The sequence below is a fragment of the Austrofundulus limnaeus genome, unplaced genomic scaffold (assembly GCF_001266775.1).
Source record: "Austrofundulus limnaeus strain Quisiro unplaced genomic scaffold, Austrofundulus_limnaeus-1.0 Scaffold62, whole genome shotgun sequence".
NCBI classification, from domain to species: Eukaryota; Metazoa; Chordata; class Actinopteri; order Cyprinodontiformes; family Rivulidae; genus Austrofundulus; species Austrofundulus limnaeus.
In genome coordinates, this window is record NW_013952464.1 from 566,507 (window position 1) to 590,759 (window position 24,253).

At 39.8% G+C, this 24,253-nt stretch overlaps 1 protein-coding gene across 2 annotated transcripts in view; it reads right to left on the minus strand.

Moving 5' to 3' along the window:
• Window positions 1–24,253, minus strand: part of fgd5a (FYVE, RhoGEF and PH domain containing 5a) — a 42,775-nt gene that overhangs the window by 17,331 nt on the left and 1,191 nt on the right. For both annotated transcript variants that reach the window (XM_014009840.1, XM_014009839.1), the window contains exons 2-7: window positions 20,539–23,311; window positions 9,048–9,165; window positions 8,280–8,338; window positions 7,870–7,900; window positions 2,505–2,656; window positions 1,711–1,867 (exon numbers count right to left, since the gene is read on the minus strand). In XM_014009840.1, coding sequence (XP_013865294.1) covers window positions 1,711–1,867; window positions 2,505–2,656; window positions 7,870–7,900; window positions 8,280–8,338; window positions 9,048–9,165; window positions 20,539–23,311 — 3,290 coding nt within the window. The remainder of the gene's footprint in view (window positions 1–1,710; window positions 1,868–2,504; window positions 2,657–7,869; window positions 7,901–8,279; window positions 8,339–9,047; window positions 9,166–20,538; window positions 23,312–24,253) is intronic.

A 24,253-nucleotide genomic window follows, 5' to 3' on the forward strand; every position in this document is an offset into this window, starting at 1 on the left:
CACACACACACACACACACACACACACACACACACACATACACCACCCCAACACACACACACACACACATACATAACTGATCTAATTGGAGAGTTGTAAAGGAGGCTGCTTCTCTAATTAGCTTYTGTCTGCCTCATTGCCCAGCTGCCTTTACAAGAAATTCACTCCATCGCTCTCTCCCTCTATCGCTCTCTGTCCACCTGCTGCACAGCCTCCTGCTCCCCACCTGGGCTTCACACGCACACACACACACAATGTGGCATGCATATAAATCTAAACAGAGGCACTCCCCTTATATTAGAGAATCCACACATTTAGTGTATGGTTGCACACACACACACACACACACACCCAGCAGTGTTCTGCCCAGTGTTTACAGATTGTGCAGTAAACAGGCTGTTGAGGGGAGGCTGTAATCCGGTAAGGGTCGAGCTCAGATCTGATCAGGGACTGAAGCTACTTCATCACTGTCATCAGTACATCCAAAATGAAATTACAACCACTTACACCGCAGGGCTTTGGCTTGAAGCGGCGAAAGGTAAAAACACGGGGCAGGAAGAGGTGTCGAGTGACGTAAAAAAAAAAGAAAGAAAAGGAGGCCATGCTCGAAGCACCCGTGGGATTTGCGAGCATGTGCCTCTGAAACAACAGATAAATGACCACCGTCTCATTTGGCGGAAGGCACGGTGTGTTTTGTGACTTATATGGTTGACTTTGCTCTCCCTCTTCCCCCTTTCCCTCTCATTACCAAAGGGGTCACACACTCATGCAACTCCCAAAGCAACACTTTGATACAGTGGGGCATCCATCAAACTCACATAACTCCCTGATGTTGGAAAGTAGGAAGATTACAGTTCTTAGATCCAAAGAACTTAAACACAACAATACGAAACCTGTTTAAAGTTGATACAACAAATGAGGAAAACTGAATGTTTTAGATCTTTTCTGGTACAATTTGAGCAAATAAAGGCATTCATGGTTGATGAGGGAACATAGTATAGTAGTTGCAGAGCTAACTGAGATGTAAATGTTTACATCAGTGAATCAAGCTGCAGGGAACCAAAGGCCGGGATTTAGTCCAAAGTCAGACGGGAGCTACGTTTTTTCCGGAAGGACACAGCTGCTGCTGAATATTTATGAGCTCAGACAGTTGGCGTCTTGTCTGTTTGCTTTTTATATCAAACCAGGGATGCCTGAACCAATTATGTCAGCAATTCACAGCCAATCAGCAGACAGCGTGGAACTGGTGAATTTGCATACACTTTGAGAGAAAAGCGAGGAGGTGAACTTTAAAGCACAGACGTTAATGGAAACAGCGCAGGAGCCCTGGTAGGACTTTAAGAATGAAACAAGAAACAAGAAGTCGTTACAGTTTTGATGAGGCAAGCGTTTCCTTAACAAATCCCACCTCTCTGATGTCAGGGAGAAAGAGATCCACAGCAGACAAATGTTGGTATTTATTGTGGTTACAAAGTAAGCTAGCAGGACAGTTGAAAGGTCAGATTCATGAAGTGGAGCAGCACAAAGAGGGACTAAAAAGGCCACCATGACCCAGTGGCTGCTGGCTGTCAAAAATACTACTTGATGTTGCTGAGTGTAACGAATGACCTACGCTCTTCCCGTGTTTTGTACCGTAAAACAATATTCACATTACATAAAGAAAAACAAAATAAATTCAGTCATGTTTCCCTGAGTTTGTTTTTTGTTTACCTCAAATTTCTTGACGATGCCGGCGAAGGTGGGGTTGTTTCTGCAGCTCTCCTCCAGTAACGACATGCTGCGATCGTACTCCGAGATGTAAGTGTCAAACACCCCAAAATCCTCCCGGCGGCTTAAGATCACATCCACCATCTTCTGGTTCTCCTCCCTTTTTTTTTGGCAAAAAACAAAAACAAAAAACAAAACAAAACTATAATTTTAAGGGAAAAATCTCATTTTAATAAATCCAAAACTTAGGATGTGGAATCTTGGAATGTTTTATTTTTCTCTAATTTATTTTTAGACATTTTTATATTATTTTAATGCAAATATCTATAAATCTTCACTAAAGAAGGTATTTGCTCCCAAAAAATGCTGTGTTTTTGTGAATATGTTAAATTAGTGTTCCGTCTCTTATCTGGTAAACCTTTAACAGATAAGAACCTCACTTACATTTGGAACATTATTTATTGCCCTCATTGCCAAAACGTCTTTATTTAACACCATAAGTTTGTTTTTATTGTTTACTTTTGTCAAAACGATAAAAAGAGATAATTTCTGAGGAAAGATACAAAAAACATATTTATTCAAAAATATAACATGTCTAATATTTTTAGTTTAATACATTTTAAGACATTTTAAGTTAAAAAAGAAGAGAGTATTTTCTATTTTTTGTCACTTTTCCACCCAGAAATCAACACAGTTTAATAAATGTCACCAAAAATGAATTAATTTCCCATTCTACTCCATAAAATCGAAAATTATTTAGCATCTTTTGGCCAGAATAGAGATAACATTGAGGTTACCAGTTGCTAATCCGCTCCTCCAGCTCAGCTAAGATGCTGCTGTGGAGGTCGTAGGCCTGCGGGAGCACGCCCAGTATCTCCCCCAGCCTCTGCTCATCCAGCACCGGCTCCCCGTCTTCCTCCACCGCCTCCGTCACCGCCGACCTAAAGTCCTGCGCAGGAGCGGAGGTGAGGGGCAAACGAGGTTACGGAGGAAAGTTATTCAAGAAGACAAAGGTGTGCAGAAAATACAAATACAAGGAATGAAGGAAATAGCTGTGGGGATGGAAGGAGGATGGGAGGGCAGGAGAAATGAAAAGGCACAGAGGAATGAGACAAATGGAAGGAAGGTCAGATCCTCCTAAACATCCTTCCTGCTGCCCTCCCTTCATATTATCTCAGTACTCTGGTCTCTGTCCAGGCATTCAGGAAAGGTGGCCCCCACTCACACACCAGGTGTTTCTGCATAATGACCACTCAATGATACAATGATATTTTGGACTGAGATCCCACTTTTAATATCATAGACAGCAGCTTAACTTATTGATGTATCTCTTCATTGGCTCCTTTAAAGTGCACACAGCACATAAAGTCTGAGCAACGAGCATTAATAACTGAAGTATCAGTGACTAATAAGATATTTATGGCACTTTGGAGGGAAAGATCAGAAACGGATTTATCCTGAACTCAAAAGGAAACTGGAAATGGGTGAACCATYAGGAGCGTTTAATTTTAGCTTCTCAGTCTGCAGATCCATGACGTGTCTCTAAAGAACAAGAGTCACAGTTGTCTCGAGCACAAGCATAAAACAAACAAGTGTGTCCAGCCAAAGCATGAGATAATGTAATGAAACTGTTGATATTTATCGAGCACAACCAGCTCTGAGTCATCGTTAAGTCTAGTGAAAAACAAAAATAGTAGTCAAGTTTCAAAACTTCAAAGAGAAGCTCTATCTCCATTTTTACCCATTTGATCGCCACCTGATACTCATTTTTCAAAAAAAGAAAAAAAAAAGTCAACCAAAGCTCCAGATTGAGACCTCAGTTGAACAGATTTGCTCAGTCATAACTCGGCAGARAAGTCAGGGGTCACCGAGGAGAAACGAAAGAGTGCGAGCCTCACACGCTGAAGCCGTTGTTGGGAAAATTCATTTCGAAGAGGAGCACGGCCTCCCTTCCTATGTGGAGACACGGCCTGGAAATTCTTTGTATTCTTGTTATTTCTTATCAAACAATGGAACAATAGCTCATGTGTGCCTCTCACTTAACGCAGCTCCTTGTTTTTTTCCCAGATTGTGTGTTGGTACATGCTGTGCCGCCGCCTCCGGCTGCCGGCTGAATCACTCACTATAACTGTAACGTTGACCTGCGTGTAAGTTCAGTAATTCAGAAGATCCCAGTGTGAAGAATTATAATAACCCAGTGATCTGCGTTATGCAACAACATGAGGACAAAATATTCAGAAGTGACAAAAAGGATTCATGATTGTGTTTTATTATATCATAATAAAGTATTTAGAAATAAACCATCACCAATCAAATTTTTGTGTTTTTACCCCAAAGCTTTCTGACAGTTCATTAAAAAAAAATAAGAATAAAATTAATACAAAAATAAAAAAAATTTAAAGTTTTTTTTCATGAATTTACCGTATTTATTGCTTTGGCTGATTTGAAAGAATGTTTGTTTGTTGTGTTGTTTCAGTGGATGGCAGGATTGTGTCATGTTTCAAGACATCACTGCACTAATTTCTTGATTTCCAGGCAATACCTGGGAAAATTAAAGGTTTAGCATTTCTTGATGGGCCACCACCTTTCACACCAGTGTTTTAATCTAAAACCATTTTATTTTAAGGAATTTCAGAGTAATAATCTTTTTGTTTTTGGTCAATCCTTTAAAATCAAATGAAGCGTCAGTTTGTGTTAGAGGTGACTCTCAGCTACTATCACCTCAATTTTTAGATCAATATCTTTTAAATTCACTGAGTTGTAGCCATTTAATAACTGGATAACCTAAATCATCTGTGGCCTGGCAGCCATCTTGAATTTGGCTTACTCTAAAAGTTAGTTAGTTGTAAAAATACATTCAATGTTTTTATTTTATTTTATGAAAATCTGTCCAATGGTTCATGAGATATTTTGCTAACAGACAAAGAAGGCTGACCCCTACAATGAATAAGGTTTTAAGCAAAAAAAAATTAAAAGCAAAATGAAAATGAGAAGTATTTGGAGTATTTGTTGTCAATGACTCTCATCTGGAAAAAAATTGCTCAACATCTGTCATATAGTTATGGTTATAGCCATTTTTGTGCTTTTTTAGATCAGTTGGCTGTTGCAGCCAACTTAAAATGGGTTGGCTCCAAAGGTTAATGTCATAGAAGTGCATCTAATGATTATTTCCTGCCAGTTTCTTTAAAATGCAATGTTGTTTAAAATATATTTAGCTAACAGACAGATAGAGTTAGCTGTCAAAAACCCAATAGGAAATAATTAAACAAAGATATTGTGCATTCTGTTAGCGCTCAGAAAATCCATAGGGATCAGTCTCAACTAGTTCCACACAGATTTTTATGCCAAAAGTTATAAAATTAAAGAAGCGATTTTTATGTTTTTAAATTACGTAGGCTGTGGCGGCCATTTTTAAGTGACTGCAAACGTTAATCTGTTGTAGTTGTACATCCACTTATTCACTTCTTCATGAACCACTAAAAGTTTTTCAGTGGTTCATGAACTACTTTGACAACAAACACAAAAACAATACCATCCACCTTCACCCTGTAGCAACAGGAGATAATAAAGGGCAAAATTTAGTAGGATTTCATAAATGAAATACAAAAGGTTCAATCTAAAGCACTAATGCTTATATGGAGATTAAAAAAAGTGTTTTTCCTTTGACTGGCAGCAGCTACTGAGTATAAATGAGTTTTGTGGTGGTGACACTGCAGGTTTTTGATCACAGAGGAGCCTGATGTTTTAAATTGACATTAATTACTGTTTAAGGGCATCATATTACATAAAACAGCTGTTTTGGACTTCCAGCAGGTTTTTCATAGATCATGATATAACGACACATCAGAATTCAGGTCACTTTCGAGGTTAGCGGGAACATGCCGACTGATGGGTTTCTGTCTGGGATTGCAGTGATTATCTGATCAGCTCTGTCAGCCATCATCCAAACAGCTACAGGCTTCATAATGTGTTGTCTGTCTCAATTCTTTACATGATCACAGGCCAAGTGTTATGATATTTGATGATTTAGCTACAATATGTTTAATTTGTGTTGTGTATTGACGTCATTGGCTTTAACAGGGATGTCCAATTCGGGTCGTCAAGGGTAGCTGTCCTGCGTGTTTTAGAGGATTTTCTGCTCAAACACACCAGTCTTGAATGAATGGGTGATTACCAGGCTTCTGCAGAACTTGAAGAGCTAATTTAATCATTGAAACAAGTAAAGCATGCAGGATATAGCAGCCTTCAAGGTCCAGGATTGGACATTGTGGCGCAGTAACTTTTGAGCTATCTGAACTCTCTCAAACTCTTTTTACTCCCTGAAACTTTACACTCCCTATTAGTAGAGTGGATGATTGTGATACAAGCACCAAATCTAGTATGATGACTCTCTGAGGTATTTGTCAAATCTGCCCAATTGACCATTTGAAAATCCAAGATGGCAGCCTTTTTTCATGATGAGCTAATTTATCTGACAGCAATTATGTGGTAATGCAATTACTTTGGTCAATTTGAATTCTCTTTATATTTACAACCCCAATTACAATGAAGTTTAGCCTGGCCCTTGCCTTCCTACACAGTTCCGCTCAATTCTAGTTTCCCTTCACTGCTCCGTCTGGGATTTCTCCTTTATAAATATTCATTTATTTTGAATTTGATGGCTGCAACATCATCCAAAATGCTTGGACAGGGGCAACAAAAGACTGTGAAAGTTGAGGAATACTCAAAAACACCCGTTTGGAGCATTCCACAAGAGAACAAGTTAGATGGAAACAGGTGACTGTCATGACTGGGTATAAAGGAAGCATCCCTGAAAGACTCAGTCGTTCACAAGCAAGAATGGTGCGAGATTCACACCTTTGTCAACACCTGCGTGAGCAAACAGTCCAAATGTTTAAGAACAAGGTTTCTCAAGAACAGTTGCAATAAATTTAAGGATTTCTTCATCTACAGTCCATAGTTTCATTAAAATATTCAGAGAACCTGGAAAAATCTCTGCAAGTAAGCAGCAAACCTGAAAACCATCAATGAATGCCCGTGACCTTTGACCCTTCAGGCAGCACTGCATTAAAATTCCACATCATTCTGTAACAGATATTAACACGTGGGCTCAGGAACACTTCTAAAAACCATTGCCAGTGAACACAGTTTGTCGCTACATCTATGAGTGCAAGTTAAAGCTCTACCATGCAAAGCCAAAGCCAGATATCAACAACACCCAGACACGCCCCCGGCTTCTCTGAGATGGACTGATGCAAAGTGAAAAAGTGTCCTGTGGTCTGATGAGTCCACATTTCTAACTGTTTTTGAAAATTATGGATCCGGGTCAAAGAGGAAAAGGACTGTCTGGATTGTTATCAATGCAAAGTTCAAACTCCAGCCTCTCTGATGGTACAGTGGTGTATTATTGACCATGGCATGTGCAACTTGTACATCTGTGAAGGCTCCATTAATGCTGAAAGACAGGCYTTGGAGMAACACATGCTGCCRTCCAAGCCACGTCTTTTTCAGAGACGTCCCTGTTTATTTCAGCAAGACAATGGCACATTCTGCACGTGTTACAACACCGTGGCTTCGTAGTAAAATAGTGTGGGTACTAGACTTTCCTTAGTTCCTAAACGCTTAAGGAGTGATATTAAAATGAAAGGTGATTTAACACAGTGGCAAACATGACCCTGTCCCAACTTTTTTAGAACATGTTGCAGACATCAAATTCAAAATGAGTGAATATTTGCAACAAACCAATAAAGTTTATACATTTGAACATTAAATATCTTGTCTTTGTAGTGTTTTCAATTGAATATACTGTAGGTCAAAAAGTGTTTGCAAATCATCGTATTCTGGCTTTATTTGTTTTGCACAATGTCCCAACTTCATTGGAATTGGGATTGTACATGTAAGGTGAAGCTCATGGTATCAGGACTCCTTACAACAAACCATTCCAGAAAACAAAACAACAACTTTGTCAAGACCAGGAAGTAAATGTTGCTGCAACAACACTGATAAACTTGCAGAGACTCTAAGGGAGAAGAAGGAGGAGGATGAGACAGAGACTGAGGAGCAGACATGTATAATTGGATTATGTTAGTGGATTGCTCAAAAATCTTTCATTCAGAAGAGATTTAAAAGAGGTTGTGGTTGGGGCAAAGAAAGCTTTCCTACCTCCTGAATGTGTTTGAGGGCAGCGACGTGTCTGCAAAGACAAGAAAAGATTTACATTAAACTGTAGAAAAAAACTTGCAACCTTGCGAACAACTCGGTCTATTTTTCTTTGAGACTCATTAAATTATTTAAGTGGCGCCTTAAGAAGAAATTACTTCTGAGGAATAGTTAAGTGTGCAGCAGGACACTTGTGTAATTGGCTGCCCACTGTTTGATGGATTATCAATGCAGCAGAGATTAGTTGAACTGAACTGCAGTACTAAAGGGACAGTAATAATAATAATTAGAAAAGAAGTTCAGGTTTTGTTTGGGTTAAGTTTAAGGCTAGGGTTAGGGTTAAGGTCAGGGTTTGTAGTTGCATCCATGAGAATGGACCGTTGTGGGGTAGTCCCACAAATGTAGGTACTCACAGTCTCTCTGAGTCGACAAGCTCCTTGGCGATGTAAAACGCTCGGGATCGACCATCAATCTGTGTGACAAGAAGGTAGAGTGGTGGGAGATGAATGAACACAGTTAATGTTAAACGCTCTCTGCGGGCACTCAGTCCTCTCAAACATTAATAGCAACAACTGYGCCAGAGCTGAAGAAGCTGACAAAACAGCAATTTATTTTTCCCTTTTTTTTCTTTTTGGATTTCAGTTGTCAAAAGAAGACAGATTATTTCATTACTGCGACGCTAAAACATGACGTTTTCTCAAATAGGAGACRTTTAAACTAAGATGCATTATTAATGAGTGACAGTGGCAAAAAGGCTGCACATWGATTTAGCGGCTAATCGTTGGGACTCAAAACATGACAAACAGAGTTATGTTGAGGTCATTTTCTGGCCTCTGTCCTTATTCAGTGTAATACTTAATTATTTAAAAAAAGGACAAAAAATCCCCCCAGGGCTGACTCAAGTCTTTCCTGGTCACTTCCTTCTTGAATTTTCTTTGTTCGATTTATTGTAACTTGTCTTTGAAGAGRAAGAAAACAAGGAAATGCACGTCACATGATGAGAACAGAGGGGTTGTTTTGATATTGTGACAGCAGCAGGATGGGTGAGGTCCATCTCAGCACTGCTGTAAAATACTGGCTTTTTAAAGTAGAAATATWTGGGAAACTCAGGATTCATCAAATCAGCTTCATATTACCAAAGGAGGGGCCAGTCATTTGTTTCTCTGCATCTTATTGCTCACCTGTCGGTCAAAGCTTTGCTCCATGACGCCATCTTCCTCCTCTGACGTTCGTCCGTGGTCTTCATCAGCTGACTGCCCATCAGAGACCGTGTTCACTGGGAAAGGCTCTGTGTAGGCACTGTTAAGAGGCGAGAAGTCAGCRTAAAAATAGCAAAACATCTTCAGTGAAATATAACAGCAAACGTTAAAAGGCGAACAACAACCCTGTCTTTTCATTCGGGGGACACAAAGMAGCATGAGGGACACAAATTCCCAAATGCACCTTTTCCAGTAAAAAGCCACCATATTCTCACAGGACATGTTCAAATTCATATCAAAATCCCCAGTCACCTGCAAATGTATGTTTTTTCCTGCTTCCTGTGTGCATCTCTGAGCATTTCAGTTCAWATGAAGAGCCCTTCGGAGGTTCGCAGTAATCCCTTTACGGATTAGCTTCTAAAGAGATGGCACAGTCGTTCCTTTAATCCCTCTGTATGTTATACCTGAAGGGATTTACCATGGAACATTTTACATGTAATCCCTTTTAAATGCAACTTGCACTAATTACTTATACCCCTTTGGCCCATTATGACACACTGAGGATGTTTGACAGCAATCATATCAGCAGGAAACTATAAATGTGACAATGTGCGGTCACAATGCAATGCTTATGGATTTATCATCTCCGGCTGCCAAAAGGTCAAGGTGGACAATAATGTTTTAGCTTGTGTCTGTATCTGTGTGACAGKTTTTTACAAACCAAAAGATTCATTTTATTTTAACTTGCGCATCATAAGCAAATCATTGCATGTACATGTACATCTACCTCTGATTAGCTTTTGGGGTCAACCTAATTCAAGATGGCTTCCACAGCTAGTTGACCTTATAAAGCTCTTGGTAATTTTAGCTAATTTTTCAGGAAACAAGCACCGCATGTTCCTTATATAAGTGAAWAACTTTTGGAGCCAATCCAATTCAAAATGACTGCCACAGTCAAGTGACATTGAAAACATAAATGGCAAAAATTCTGTTAACTTTGGTGAGGTAGTAGGAAAGTGTTATTCACAACACAAACTTAAGTGCTTTTCATTGTTACAGTCAAACCTGTCTGTTTTCCCCCTGCAAAATACCTTATAAACAATTGAACACTATGAATTAAACTTCTATAAAGAAATTATTGGACGTGATTAAAATTTAGAATAAACCTGATTCAATAGTTGCTACAGAACTCAACATCAGTCAACACAAAAATGGCTRTACCTCAATAAATTTGACAGAAATCTAAAATCTGCTGTGGTAGGTAGCTGAGAGTTGTTCCTAACAATACTCTTGGGATCTTGTGGTACTACATTGAGTGGTGTCTCAATACTGATACTGGTAAAATGCCCCAATACCATTTGGACATTTGCATTTTAAATGCAACCTCCRTTAGATCACAKTATGAAYGCTTTATGATGTCAATATGACCCACKGGTGCAGCAGATGACGTCCCATCCAGAGAGCTCTGTTTACAGGAWGTTACGTAGAMGTTACATGGATAAYACATGGATCTGYGGATGCTAYTTGTTAGCATGTCGAKTCTGAAGTTGTGCKATCAGAGCTGGTTAAATAATTATATTATCTGACATGCTTGTTTAGTTCACTGGTTACATTCTTCCACCTTTGGCTGCTCTGGTACAGAATGTTTTTATGGAACAAAATGGTATCATATATTACTGTGGATTCTGACCCTGGATTTACACTACATGCGTCTCCACTCCGCTGCGCTGAGGTGCGCAGTTCACAGATGTTCGTTTGTGCCCCAATTTACACAGCCTCCGTTCTGCTCAGCTCCGCTCAGGTGCAACAGACAGAGGAGGGAGCATGTGCAGGAAGGAGATTGAGCGATAAATCCAGTGATGTGGAAGTCAGAGCAAAAAATAATTTATTCTGTGGAAGACGAACTCCAAATACAGCTGAAAATGTTGATGTAAAGGCTTTTGGTATCTATGTTGAAACTGTCTCGCTGTCGTCCTTTTGAAACTTCTGATTTCAAAATAAAATCCATGTGTATGTGTATGTACACATATGCTTCATGCTACATGTTTCCATCTGCTTCCCAAACAGAACGATACATTCTGACAGCATTTGTGTAGAATATATATCAATATAYTGATTGATATAGCTGGGATTTCGACATTATTGCGACAAATTATTCAGCCGAATAGTGTCTTATTTTGAAAATACAGATGTTGTGCTCGTTTCTTTTCCTGTTGGTGTGACATAATCTTTAAAAATTGACTCCGGCGCAGCTCTGGCATCTGGCAAAAATAGGATCGGATCTAATTTTGCTGGATCGCCATCTGCTCACGGCTGCTCACCACTGCCGTGCGGAACCAGTGTAAACACTTTCATTGATTATAATGGGTGCGTATTTGCTGCGAAGGTCGGACCGGAGCAGAGCGGAGCCAGAAGGCATGTAGTGTAAATTAGGGGTTAGTCATCCAGGACAGAAAATTCGAAGAAAAAAGACGAAGCAACTGGACTTTAGTTCTGTAGCTGAAGACGTGGAGCTACAAGATTTAAAAAGTATGACTCAAGGTTGACATCATTCTTACTTGGATCAACACATATACGCAAGCTCACTGATGTTAAAGTCATACAAAATACAATATGAGCATTCAGATGACAGTCATTATATCAAACATTYGATATGTATTGATTTRTAACCAGGTTCTTWAAAAAGTGTTTTRTAATCATTGTGTAATGCAAGTTCYATCTCACTAAATACTCGATATWAGCGAATACCCAAAYTGAAGTACTTGTCCTCAGTTTGAGAAAAACTGTTATTGGGACACCGCTAATTGCATAGATTTGGGCATGATGTTATTTAATGTTAAACTGCTACATTTTTGTAATTTCTCAACAAAAGGCGAATGCAGCTGTGGCACGAAAGCCAGTGGGAGATACGCATTCATCCAAGGAWCACTTAGCATTTAATTCCTTTTTAACTTGCTATCATGAGGGCTATTGGGTAACCTGCTTTTTCTGTAATGGAAAATAAAATATTGATAATATTATCCAACAATTTCTGACTTTAAACTGTAAAAAAGTCTATGTTCCTTCACACACCTGTTACTGATTCTTTGCCCAGATGTTTGAAGCAGCCCTCAGTGTGAATGAGGTCTAAACTACTTTCAGAAGACTAAAGGTTAACAGAGTTATCCACTGGACCTCATTTTCATTCAGACATCCTTCACACGGCTCACTCTGCACTTCAAGCTTTCGGTTCCACACACACAAGCAAAAACCTCTAACAGCCTTTTGTGGGTGGGCTTGTGAAAAGCACCCACGGCCCATTACTCATAGTTGACCTCGGACCAGTCGGGTCAGCCTGGGCTCCTGTGYGCTGCGGTGAAGGAAAGTAAAACTGGAGGGGATTGTTCTTCTCTGAACTCATTCCTCAGCTCTGATTTATCACACAATCCATCAAATGACCAAGAGCAACTCTTGAGAGGAGGTTCACCTTCACCTTTTTCTTCTTCCACAACCACAGTCCTCAATTATTTATAGGACTGCTCCACAGAAACAGAAAGCATAACAGAGTGTTGCATTTGTAAGACTTTACTGTTTCAAAGTGGCAGGATTTGTAAAAAAAAAAAAAAAAAAAAAAAAAAAACAGCACGCACAACTGCTACTTTAAACATAGTTAAACAAATGCGAACTCTTCAAGGTTGTGCCACAGTAATATAATAATAATAAGACTATTAAAACAATGCTATTATAGCAGATAACACRACAAAGTTAAATCTACTGTGTCAAATTTAAGGGCAAAATGATTCCACAATAAAAATACAAACGCTTTCCAACAGTCTTCAATGAATTTGATGGTGCTTGTAATACSTAAATCAATTGAGCTAAACACTGCCTATTATAATATATACTGTATTAGAGCAGGTCTTTTCCTACTTGTAATGGCACCATTATAAGAATCAAGACCAACAGAATGGGTTCATTAGCTCGCTAACTATAGAAGAGTGTGATACTAATGGAGGGGAATAAGAACAGAGACAGCTGTGCTTGCTGCTTTTAGTGAGGAGGGATGTTTGTAGGTTGTGTCGCCTGTGCAAAATAATTGAAGCCAGTGGATTTATGATTGTCGTGGCTTTGCATGTGATGGGACTGACTCAGGATATTAATTTGATATTGTGATGTTTGTGAATCAGGACCACAAATGAAATTAAGTTTAATGGAAGTGGGAGCTAGGAGTCCCAACACATGACAAAAAAATACAGAAATTTCTTAACATACGCTTTTCATTTTTCATGAAGAAGCACATGACTCTTAACAGGATTTGCACATTCATGCTGAAATCGATTCTAATCTTTTGAATCAGTTTCTGCACTTATAGTGTCATTAATCACGAAGAGGGTTTTCATGCTGAAAAGACAATGAAAAACTGACCAGTGACACCAGTTCAAAGACCTCAGTAATTAGTTCAGCCAKAAATGAGTATATGAAAATGATGACTAAAGTTATTTATGAAGTTGTCTCACCTTTGTACCATACTGTATACCTGACTATAAGAAGAGCTGATACTTCAGGGTATGTGTGATCATGCCATGTGAAAAATATACATGTAGCATGAAGGTAGCAACTTTGAAATCATGATATTCTATGTTATCACTCTTGCACTGCCATGGTTCTGTGGAGTATTTGTAAACACACACACACACACACACACACACACACACACACACACACACACACATACACAATAATATAATATAATAAACGTTGTTCATTAAGTTATGTGTTTGCAGCTGCATTTTTTGAGTATATTTGGTGTTGTATGTAGGAGAACCAACATTTACACAACGCTTTTACAATTGTATCTGAGATAAACAACACTAGTATAAGATCAACTGTTTTTACTTGGCACTTGTTCTACAAATTCAGAAGAAATTGACAATGTGCTGTTGTGGGTTTGGCTTAGATTTTACTTGAAGRAGACAACAGAAGATACATCATCAGACTGAGATCTATCAGAGYACAATAGAGAACTTGCAAGAAGATCCAGAAGAAGGGACATCATGTCTACATGCTGACAGAAGACTGGCGTTCAAACAAAACAAGCTCAGAGATAAACCGCAACAACAAGATGCTGAGTACCACAACAAGCAAATAGCACAAACAGCAAATAACATGTGCTGAGCTTGCACTGTAACACACTGTAATACAAAGTTTACATGATGAAGATGCATCATGAGCATGTGCATCATAAATGTCATAAAACAATATATGTTTTCATTACTTCATGTTATGACCCACGAAAAAATAATTAAAAAAAGAATAAAAATCAATTCATCCACTCATTTATTTTTATTTTTCACTCAGACAGGTCTCATGTTCAACACAGGGACACATAGACAAATATTCACACCTAGAAACAATTTAGAGTTGCCATTTAACCTGATGTGTACATTTTTGGTCTTGAGGAAGAAACTGGAGAAAACCCACACACGCACTGAAAGAACACACAAACTCCACAAAGAAAAKCTCYAAGCTGGGAGGCGATCCTGCAACCTCCTCGCTGACAAATACATACCTAACCACCGAGCTATCCTCATTTCATTTTTCTTGACTTATATAGGGAAAAATGCTAAGTATTAACAAATAACATACACTATTATAGCATGGGTAAATCAGCAATGCACGTCCCTGCACGTACATCCAAATATGGCATGTGTATAGCAAAACACACAACAGTGTGGTAGTAGACACATCTGTAAAACTGAACTAAGGAATTAAAACTCTTGATCCCAAATCAGTCTATATTTAGACATTTAGATATTCACAGATATGACAGAGCTACAGTARTGTGTGCAAGCAGGGCCGATGCCAGAGGGGTGGCCTGGCTACCCCAGGTGCTACCCCCAAATGATTGACAAGTGGGTGGRGTTTCCATGTGGCATTTCACAAATGGACATTTGATGAGAAAATTATTTTGCTAGCTGAGGTATCTTTCAGAATGTTATGTGGATTGCTCATGGCTATCACCAAACCAATTTTCAACTCAGTTTTAAAAATGGCTGAGTTGGAACCATTTAAAATTATCTAGGACAGCCATCTTTGTATTTGAAATCAGATTGTGTAAAAGATTTTTTCTTGGCTACTGCTATGCAAATTTTCAGATGTGTGTGTTTAAAAATAGTTCAATTATAGCACTTTGTGAAATTAGCGTTAGCAGTTTTCTTAGACCAACATTCAGCATGTTTTTAATTTTTTTAATCATTCTTAGCTACAATCATGCAAAATTTTCAGCTCAATATTTCTTATAACAGCTGAATTAGAGACATTTGAAGTTAGCTGTGGAGGCCATCTTGAATTTTTAAATCCAGAGTAGTTTTATTTGTATGTGCCCCCTTAAAAAAACACCTTTGCCAGCCCTGTGCCCCCATGCAAAAATATCTAGTTCCACCCTTGTGTGCAACATGTAATTACGATGATTAACTCTGATATGTGTTGATTTATATGGATGGCATTGAAAAACGTAAAACATTAAACTTATTAACAGTTTGTTTTTATATCACATTTTAAATGTAGTTTATAAAGGGCAGGGAATTTTTGCTTTTATTTGTCTGTTAACAAAAGAACTCAAGAACCAGTAGCCAGAGTTTAATGAAACTCTCAGAAAATAAACAGTGGATGTTCATTTACAGCAACTACAGTTTATTTTAGGATGGCTGCAACAGTTTATCAACTTGGCCAAACTCTTTTTATTCTGTGGATATCAAGCTAAAATATGGTGTGTCAGTAGCTGAAAGTATTTTTTTTATCACACACTCTGACCACTAACATATTGCACAAAACGTTTGGTATAAAACTTTGACATGCAAGGAGGCAGGTGAAAAGCATTCCCCCAAGAATACCATGATCATTTTTGCTCTACGTTAATAAATTTTAATCGCTTATACTTAACTTACTTAACAAAAAGGTAAGGAACAGGAAAATGACTTTATGGTTGATTCAGCTAGCAGGCAAGAACTGCAGAATTTAACACATTATTTATTMTTTTTAAATAAATTAATAAACGTTTGCACAAGAAGAACAAATGCAATTTTCTTTATTTACAGCCTGACACATACATTTGATCATATTGTCACCAGCTAATTATGTTGCACAGTTATAGATGCAGATAAATTTGTTTGTATCCTCCTGTTAGAGAAAAAAAAWWMMAAAAAAAAAGCGGTTAAGTAAAATCTCAAGACCATCAAGGCAAGTCGTTAAAAATGTTATTTTCAGTCACAGGTTGTCAATCTTCCAACAGAATAATGACTAAATACACACTACCCTTATTATTTAATATATTTTCTTTTTTTTTATCAAGGCCTCATTAGCTGATTTTCAGTATTTTTGTTTCTAATTCTTACTTTTTTAATTATTAAGTTATGTCGGTGACCTCTGTGGGGTTTCCTTTCTGTAAAGAAAGGGTACAAACAGATGTATCTGCATCTAAGACAATCAGAGAACAGGATCATTAGTACAGATCTCACCTTGTTATTCTCATCAGTGCTGTAAACACACAAATTAAAACACCAGTAAATAAAGCTCATTCTTTAACGCCTGTTTCTTAGACCCAGTTTAAATGCTGTGTTGCAGGAGAGACTGCAGACATTCTTGGCAACTGGAGGCAACAACAGCAGCAGACTTGACATTCCTGATGGGACCACACCTCGTTTTGTTGTTCAAGGGAAAGTCTAAAMCTTCACCCCACCGCCGTGAGCCCCTTCCTCCCACTTCATCCTACCTGTCATCTCTTTTCTCCACCCTCCACACCTCCCACCACAGCTCCACCCTTGTGTTCTGCATTTCCTGTAAACAGGTTGGTGGGAAGCTCCTGGGCTGGAAACTTCCTCCCTTGGGATGACCTGTTCGTGACCTCAGTGCGGCTGGCACCGGGCCTTGGCGAGCCAGCGACACGCCCTGTCCACTGCCTTGCTGCACAGCACACCGCCCAGTACAACAATGTACTTAAGATGGCTCCTTCATCGCCACTCACACTCACTCAGCAGCGGGTGGAGATGCTGTTTTRAAGGCCATGACGGAGCTTTTCCATTCCTCCGAAGAGGTTTAAATCAAACCTCGTAAAGCAAAAATTATGCCCAAGGATRAGACAACAGCATATTGTCTGCTTAAGAAAACAACGTTTTCATAGTGGACACTAAATGGCATCTAAGACGAGCAAAAATGCAAATTCTAAACTTTCTTTACCAAAACATTTTTTTCCTGCCTTCATTTGTTGCTGCATGGCTGCTCGGTGGAGATAGTTCTGCTGAGACAGCATCCTCAGCAGCAGTATCACCTTTGATAAAACAGCAGGGAACTATAACTTAGTCTGCCTGCACCTACTTGCATACATACACACACCTTGGTTGAAATGGAGATAAATCATTAAGCCTTTTGTTTGCCTATTGTACTCCATGGTCCATTGCTAATTAACATGTTTTTTTTCCCCACTTACTCTGAGTGTACGTGTTAACATCGTCTGTTGGTGCACATTAATCACATAACTAGAAACTAGGTAAACCTGCAGTTCATCAGTGTTCTCCTTAAAATGCATGTGTGTGGCTGCAAGCACTGAGCTTTTGTGTGTAGTTCTTTGAATTTGGTTATTTACCTTACTACAAAGAGAACTCGGCCCTCTGTGACTCTCCAACCCAGCTGTGTTGAATGTGTTCTTAATAAATCACTGTCACCCTCATCTTGGTGGCCTGGGACAGTAATAGTGTCAAGATTTGAAAAGAATTCAGCCCCATATGTACTCAGAAAAGCAGACAAYAACCGTGCAGAGACTATGCAGGAGGATGCTCACATGCATACGTTCTTCCAATAAAAACACACCAGAGACACCCTGGTAACTGTAGGTTCTCCAGTGGGAATGTGGTAAAGGCAGAGTGAAAGGACGGGTTGGTTCTTTGCATCTTTGTGATCTGAGTGGGATCTCAAGCACACAATGAGATGCAACAATAGCATCAGGAGACCATAAAGAGCCTGCACCAGGTCAGCATCGTGAGTGAAGGGGGAAGGTTCCCAACGTGAAAACATGCAAAGTTTACAGCCTCACCAAAAAGAGACTGAAGAGAAAAACATTGGAAAAAGTGGTTGTATTATTTTTTTCTAAAATATCAATAATTAAAAATATATATAAAATAAATAAACTACAGATTAGAAATATTCTGTCCAAACAAGTTGCAATAACACACTATAAAGAGAAGATAAAATAGTTTAAAAAAGAACATCTGTTTATTAATTACAAACTGAATGCATCACAAAAACCAAGGCAAAAATGATAATCAAAGCTAAGAATTAAAAGCCTTGAAGGAATGCCTATCACCTGCCCGCCACCTATAATGYCAGTTTTTAATGAAGTATATCTTGGAAAAAGAATAAACAAAGTTTTGATCCAACCTTAAAATAATGTTATGAGAGAGCTCATGAGATCTGTTAAACCTCAGAATATGTGCTGAGGATGATCATCAGCTACTACTATGTTTGCTAAGGTCAATAAGCTGTGGCAGCCGTCAAAAGGTAATCACTTGTACATCCTATGATTAACTGTGATTGCCAGTAATGAATTTTATTAAAAAATTTGTCGAATGGTTCGTGAGATAATTTGCTAACAGACAGAGTTGACTACTATAGTTTTCAAAACAGGTCCTGAGTGATCAGTCAACTCTCAGAGTATAAGATGAGGATGAGTTTTAGCCTCTAATACATCTAAGCTTAGCTCAATATTTTCAGAATTAACARAATAACAGCAATTTTTGTGTTTACTAAATTAGCTTTTTTTAAATCCACCAAGTGGTGCATGAGATATTTTACAATTAGACAGAAACATAAAAAAACCCAGACATGAACAAAAATATCTTGCCCTTGCACCTTCAGTGGTGGCTGGTTGTTAATCATTGCACTATCAACATGTGCAACAACAAACTCACAAAAGACCGTTTGGACTGTAATGAATTGCAGGCTATGAAATTATCATGCATGTCAGTAAAATATTTGGCCAATCTGATGGACTGTAATTGATCCCAAGATGCCCACATGTGATTCAGATGCTTAGGACTGAGATATTAAAGCACACAGATTGCTGAGAGTTTCATTATCACAATATGAAAAAATATATTTGTTTTTTTATATTACAAGCCGTGCACTGCAATTTTTAACAATGGAACTGCACATCAAGTTTTTTAATATTGTGCCTCTTTACAAAAAAAAAAAAAAAAAACAGATTATGCCCCAACTTTTTGAGTTTTTATGAAACATAGATTGTATTAATCAAACTGAAAGGAAGAGACTGCGTTCAGGAATGACTGAAGCTGAGGCAAAGGCTGGAATAATTTTGCACGGTCTCAACGCTGCAACTCCTCGCTTCATCACGCACTGCAGTAAATCCTGCAGACCCTCGAGAGTCCAGTGAAAGAGAAGCACTCAGGAGAGAGCTACTTTAATAAAAGCCCTCCTGAACATCTGTGTCAGGTATAGGAGAGCAATTACACCAGAACTGCTATTGCTTTCTTCTTCCTGTTCTTACAAAGCCACCGTTCTACTTTATCCTTATAAGTCTTGTTTTTTTTTCTATTGATCACCCTYCTTCTATTAACACTTCACCGCTGGTGTTCACACTTTTTCTTTTATGCTCCTCCACTTCGATGTGTGAAAGAAGCCCCTCACCCTTTTTGTCACTTTTAATTGCATCCATAATGACTTTTTCTAATGTGTACAAGCTGCAGTCAATGAGCTACCTCATTGCCTTTACCTGTTCTATTACCTCARACTTGCATGGGAAGCAGCAGCGCCAGATGTGACCTTTGAATCCAAGTAACACAAAACAGAACTAAGCTCTCCCGCAAGCATTGTCCATCTTCCCGAAGCCAGTGAAGCCTGACACAGCAGGCTGCTCATTTCTCACACACAACACTTTCCGATGAGAGGAACCCGATTGTACTCAGCCAGGTGATTTTTGCTCACCTGAGATGCAGTTAGAGAATATCTGCAGTTTTACAAAAGTCAAGATTGGAGTCATGAGTGGATAAGTGTGCACCTGGCAGCTCAGTTGACAAGTTCACAAGTGATTTTACAATTTCAAAGAAATGTATTCTCACCTCTTTTGGACAGTTTAATATCAGGTCTACACATAAGCTACAATATAACTCAAGACCAGCTCTGAAGTCTTMAGATATGTTTGCTCTGAAAATATGACCAGTTCCAGTAACATCCCTGTCTTCCCGAGCGAAATACAGATTTCTGTCCTGTGTAAGTGGTTTGACAAATACAGCATATTCAGCTCCTTGGTGAGCATATGAAATACAAAGTAAAATACGTGGTACTTAAATGGACACAATTCGAATTATCTAAGCTTTCCCAAAACAAAGTAGTTTAACATTTGTATATGAAGAGATGTGATTATGAATTAAGTAAAGTAATCTTCAGTGTCTCCTTGAAACATAATAAAATACATTGAACTTACCTTTCATTGTCTGTTTTTGATGACAGTGTCTGAAGTTTGCTGTCAATCCCAGGGAAACTGTTCATATCCACRTAGCCATCGTTCTCGTTACAGGTTACTGTTATGCGGGTTGGATTCTCAAAAAATTCTGTAACCGTGTGAGATCGAACCGGCCTTCCTGGAATCTGGATGTTCTCATAGTCGGAGCTCATGGCTGGGATGTTTTCATAGTCTGAAGTGTCTGCGCTGGGGAAGGAGATAGAGCGAGGTTTGGTCAGAGGCAGCGGCCTGACGGAGCGGCGAGAGCGCTCCTCGAAGGACTCCACTCTGGAGACACTCCTGCCATCAGCTTTAGGGTCCCCTTTCCTCCTGGGGCGATCTTTGTAGAGGACAAAGGCAGATGTTAGGTCTGCAGGATGCTGTTTGGGGTTCACAAGACGGGACTGAAGCTGAGAAGAGCTGCCGGTGCTTATACGATCGAGCTCTACAACTCTTGCACCATGATGGCTAGACTCAGAGGAAGATCGTGAAGAGCGAACACTTCCATCACTGAAACCCTTTGAATCCGTTTTCTTCTTGAACTTGAGTGCCAGGAAGCGCTTAAATGAGGACTTYTTCTTTTTAGGTATTTCAGTGGGGTCATGATGGATTAGAAGGGCTGGGGAACTTTTGGTGACTGGTCTCTTTGTGATATACGCTAGGTCAAAAGGTGGTGGTATGTCCACCATGGAAGTTGGTGTAGAAACACCACTCGATGACTGATGGCTTCGCTGCGAAAAGCTTCCAGAGGAAGTTATGACACATGGAAGGGAAAGAGTGTCGTCCTTCCTTTTTATCCTGATCTCATTTGTAAAAGATTGTCCATTCTCTGACAGTGTGGTCAAGGATTCTGGACTTTCTGCAGACCGAGAGTTCAGGATGAAACGACGGGACATCATAGATGGAGTCACACTGTTGACTCCTGGATGCTGTGATTGACTCATGGGTTCACCATTCTTATCTACTTCTACAGTGCAGTAGTCATGAGTTTGGTACTCTGTCCCCGTCTCCTCTGGTACAGTCTCTGGGACATAACCCGAAACCTTCCCAGAATAGGATCGTGATCGTGTGACAATGGTTTTACGATCAARAGTCACAAAGTTCTCCCCCTCCGAGTCAAAACCAACTTCCTCATATACATGCTCTTTGCTGTCCGAGTCTGTGTCTTCAAAATAAGGCACAATGTGGCAGTCCAGTTCTTCAATGTCTTCTTCAAATGCTTCAGTGGTGTGAGCGAACACCACTCTGTTGGTGAGCTCCGGGGTGCGGCCCAGGTCCAGATCTGTTGGCACTGTGATGGTGCACAACCTGAGGCGAGGCTGGCAGCTTCGTCTCTGGCTGCGAAAAGCCTGTTCTCGCTTTGCTGTCCTCTCTTTTGCGCTTTTCCCTTTGATATGTTTCTTTTCTATCTCCTCCTCCTCCTCTTCCTCRTCACCTATCTCAACATAATCTTCTGATGAGACATATTCAGACTGCTCCAAGTTATCTGCCTTTGAGCAGACGGTGTCGTCAATGTCTGCGTACTCATCTGCAGACTCACTGTCCTTCGGTTTGTCTTTTTGTTGCTCAGACTGTTCAACGTCCTCCTTATCATGGGGCTGGTCTGAGTCTACTTGCTTGTCTTCAAGTTTGTCCACATCATCCGATGAGACGTAATAAGGTTCATGTCCAGAGGCATCTTGGGTTTGAACTTCGTTTGCAGGTGAGCATTGATCATCATCATCTTCACCMGGGCTCCACTCAGGATCAGCGGTGCTGCTCATATCTCTTGGAAGAGCCTCAATGACAGAATAAGGCCCAAACACATCCTCGGTGCTGGCTGTGAATCGGAAACAACCAGAGGGGTCTTTGGTGGCTCGTTCCGGTTGCCAGACCTCAGTGTCCCCTGTTTCAGCTGTTCCACATGACTCACATGTGTCACTAGCATCATCTGTAGGGCCAATCACATCGTAGGGGTACTCCTCAGTAACAGTCGGAAGCACGGTGAATCCAAAAGAGAATCTGCCTGCTTCCAACTCTGTCTCATTTGTGAGCAAACTAAAATGGAAACAGTCTTCACTTTGCTCTGTGTTTGTTTCGTTAAGATCAGGATCATTCTCTCCTGGATAACTAAATGASAGCGTTCGATTGTGGTTTTGTTCCTCTACTTGTTCATCTGATTCGTCTGCAGGGCCACAACCGTCATTCTCCTCCTCCTGCTYTGCTTCATACTCTGTTTCACATGAAGACCGTGCTAACGTATTCTCATCATCAGTGTGGTTTCCGCCTTCAGGCTGGATCAAGTCATTTTCAGTGTCTTCATCCTCTGTAATGTCAACTGAACCGTCAGCTTTGATGGTGTCCTCCGAGCCTACACTGTCTGCATCACCATCGTTATCCAACGTTGCTGCTTCTTTTTCTGCTCCCACCACCGGTTCTCCCCCTGCTGTGTCCTCTTTGTCATTCCCTCCTGTGCCGTTGTCACTAACCCCACCCTGTTCTTCTTTTTTCTCCTCTTTGTTGTGATTCTCCTCAGCCATTTCAAGGWGATCACCTGTCTCCTCATCAGAGTGAGACAATTCCCCGTTACTCAGCCTGTGCTGATGGCAGGGCTCTTCCTGTGGGTCAGGCTGAGACAGAGGTCTGGGCTTGGGGGTGTCAAGAGGTTTTGGACCATGGACAGAGGGACCAGACTTTGACATCAGTTTTGACTGCACTCTGATGGTGAGATGACTCCGGACCGTTGGTCGGGGGACTTGCAGAGAATTTGGAAGATCTGTTTAAGGAGGGCAGAAGAAAATAAAGAAAGTTATTACCATAGACATTCTATTTTTACCACGTAAGATTACCCAAAGCTAAGATCATGACTCATGGTACTGATCGCTAAGAGACGCTTTGTCCAGAGGTCAGCAACAAGCAGGGGACATTATCAGCAGGAAAAACAATAGAGCCCCTGGGCACTTAGAGGAGAAACAACAACAACATCTCTCTCTCTCTGGGAGATGACACATGAAGATTGGGCTTTTTAAATACAATTATAGAAAAAAGCCACTAAATCAGGCTGATTATGATGAAAACTTTAAAAATTGTAATTTATGTCATCAATAAATATATTTATGTGTTTGATGCAACATAAGATATAAACCTCAGTATTAAGCCTGATTTTGTTTCAGTAAAAATATATRTATTTTGTTAGTATATAATGCTTATGACTTGTCGTAAAACACACCCACTCTTAGCAAAGTGTGTACACTCCGGTCTCTTCCTGTTATTTAGTACCTGCCTGACGCACATCCTATTAAACCCTGTGTGCCCTCTGGTTATCTCTTACTGGTTTCTTGTTCCCTCTTTCTSTCTGTGTTTCAGTTCTTTTCTCAATCTGTATACTTCTTCAGACATCAATTTAATGTCAACGTTATCACCTTAACCCCACCCATCACTTCCCTTGTCAACATTTACCCAGTTATTTTCAAAAGCAGTCACAAAAATTCTCACTTTCAGTCAATTTGGGTTCATGAATCAGTCCAGCTGAGCCTGTGAAGAAATTCACGGGATGGRGGGGACCTCTTCTCGTCACGAAACCATAAACCTCTCTAGGATTATTGCATTTTCAAAACACAAATGGACTTCCTTAATCGTTCTTTGGCGTCTCACACATATCCACACAACTTCACATAAGCACACATTTCTTTCTTCTTCTTTTTTCTGGACAAAATAA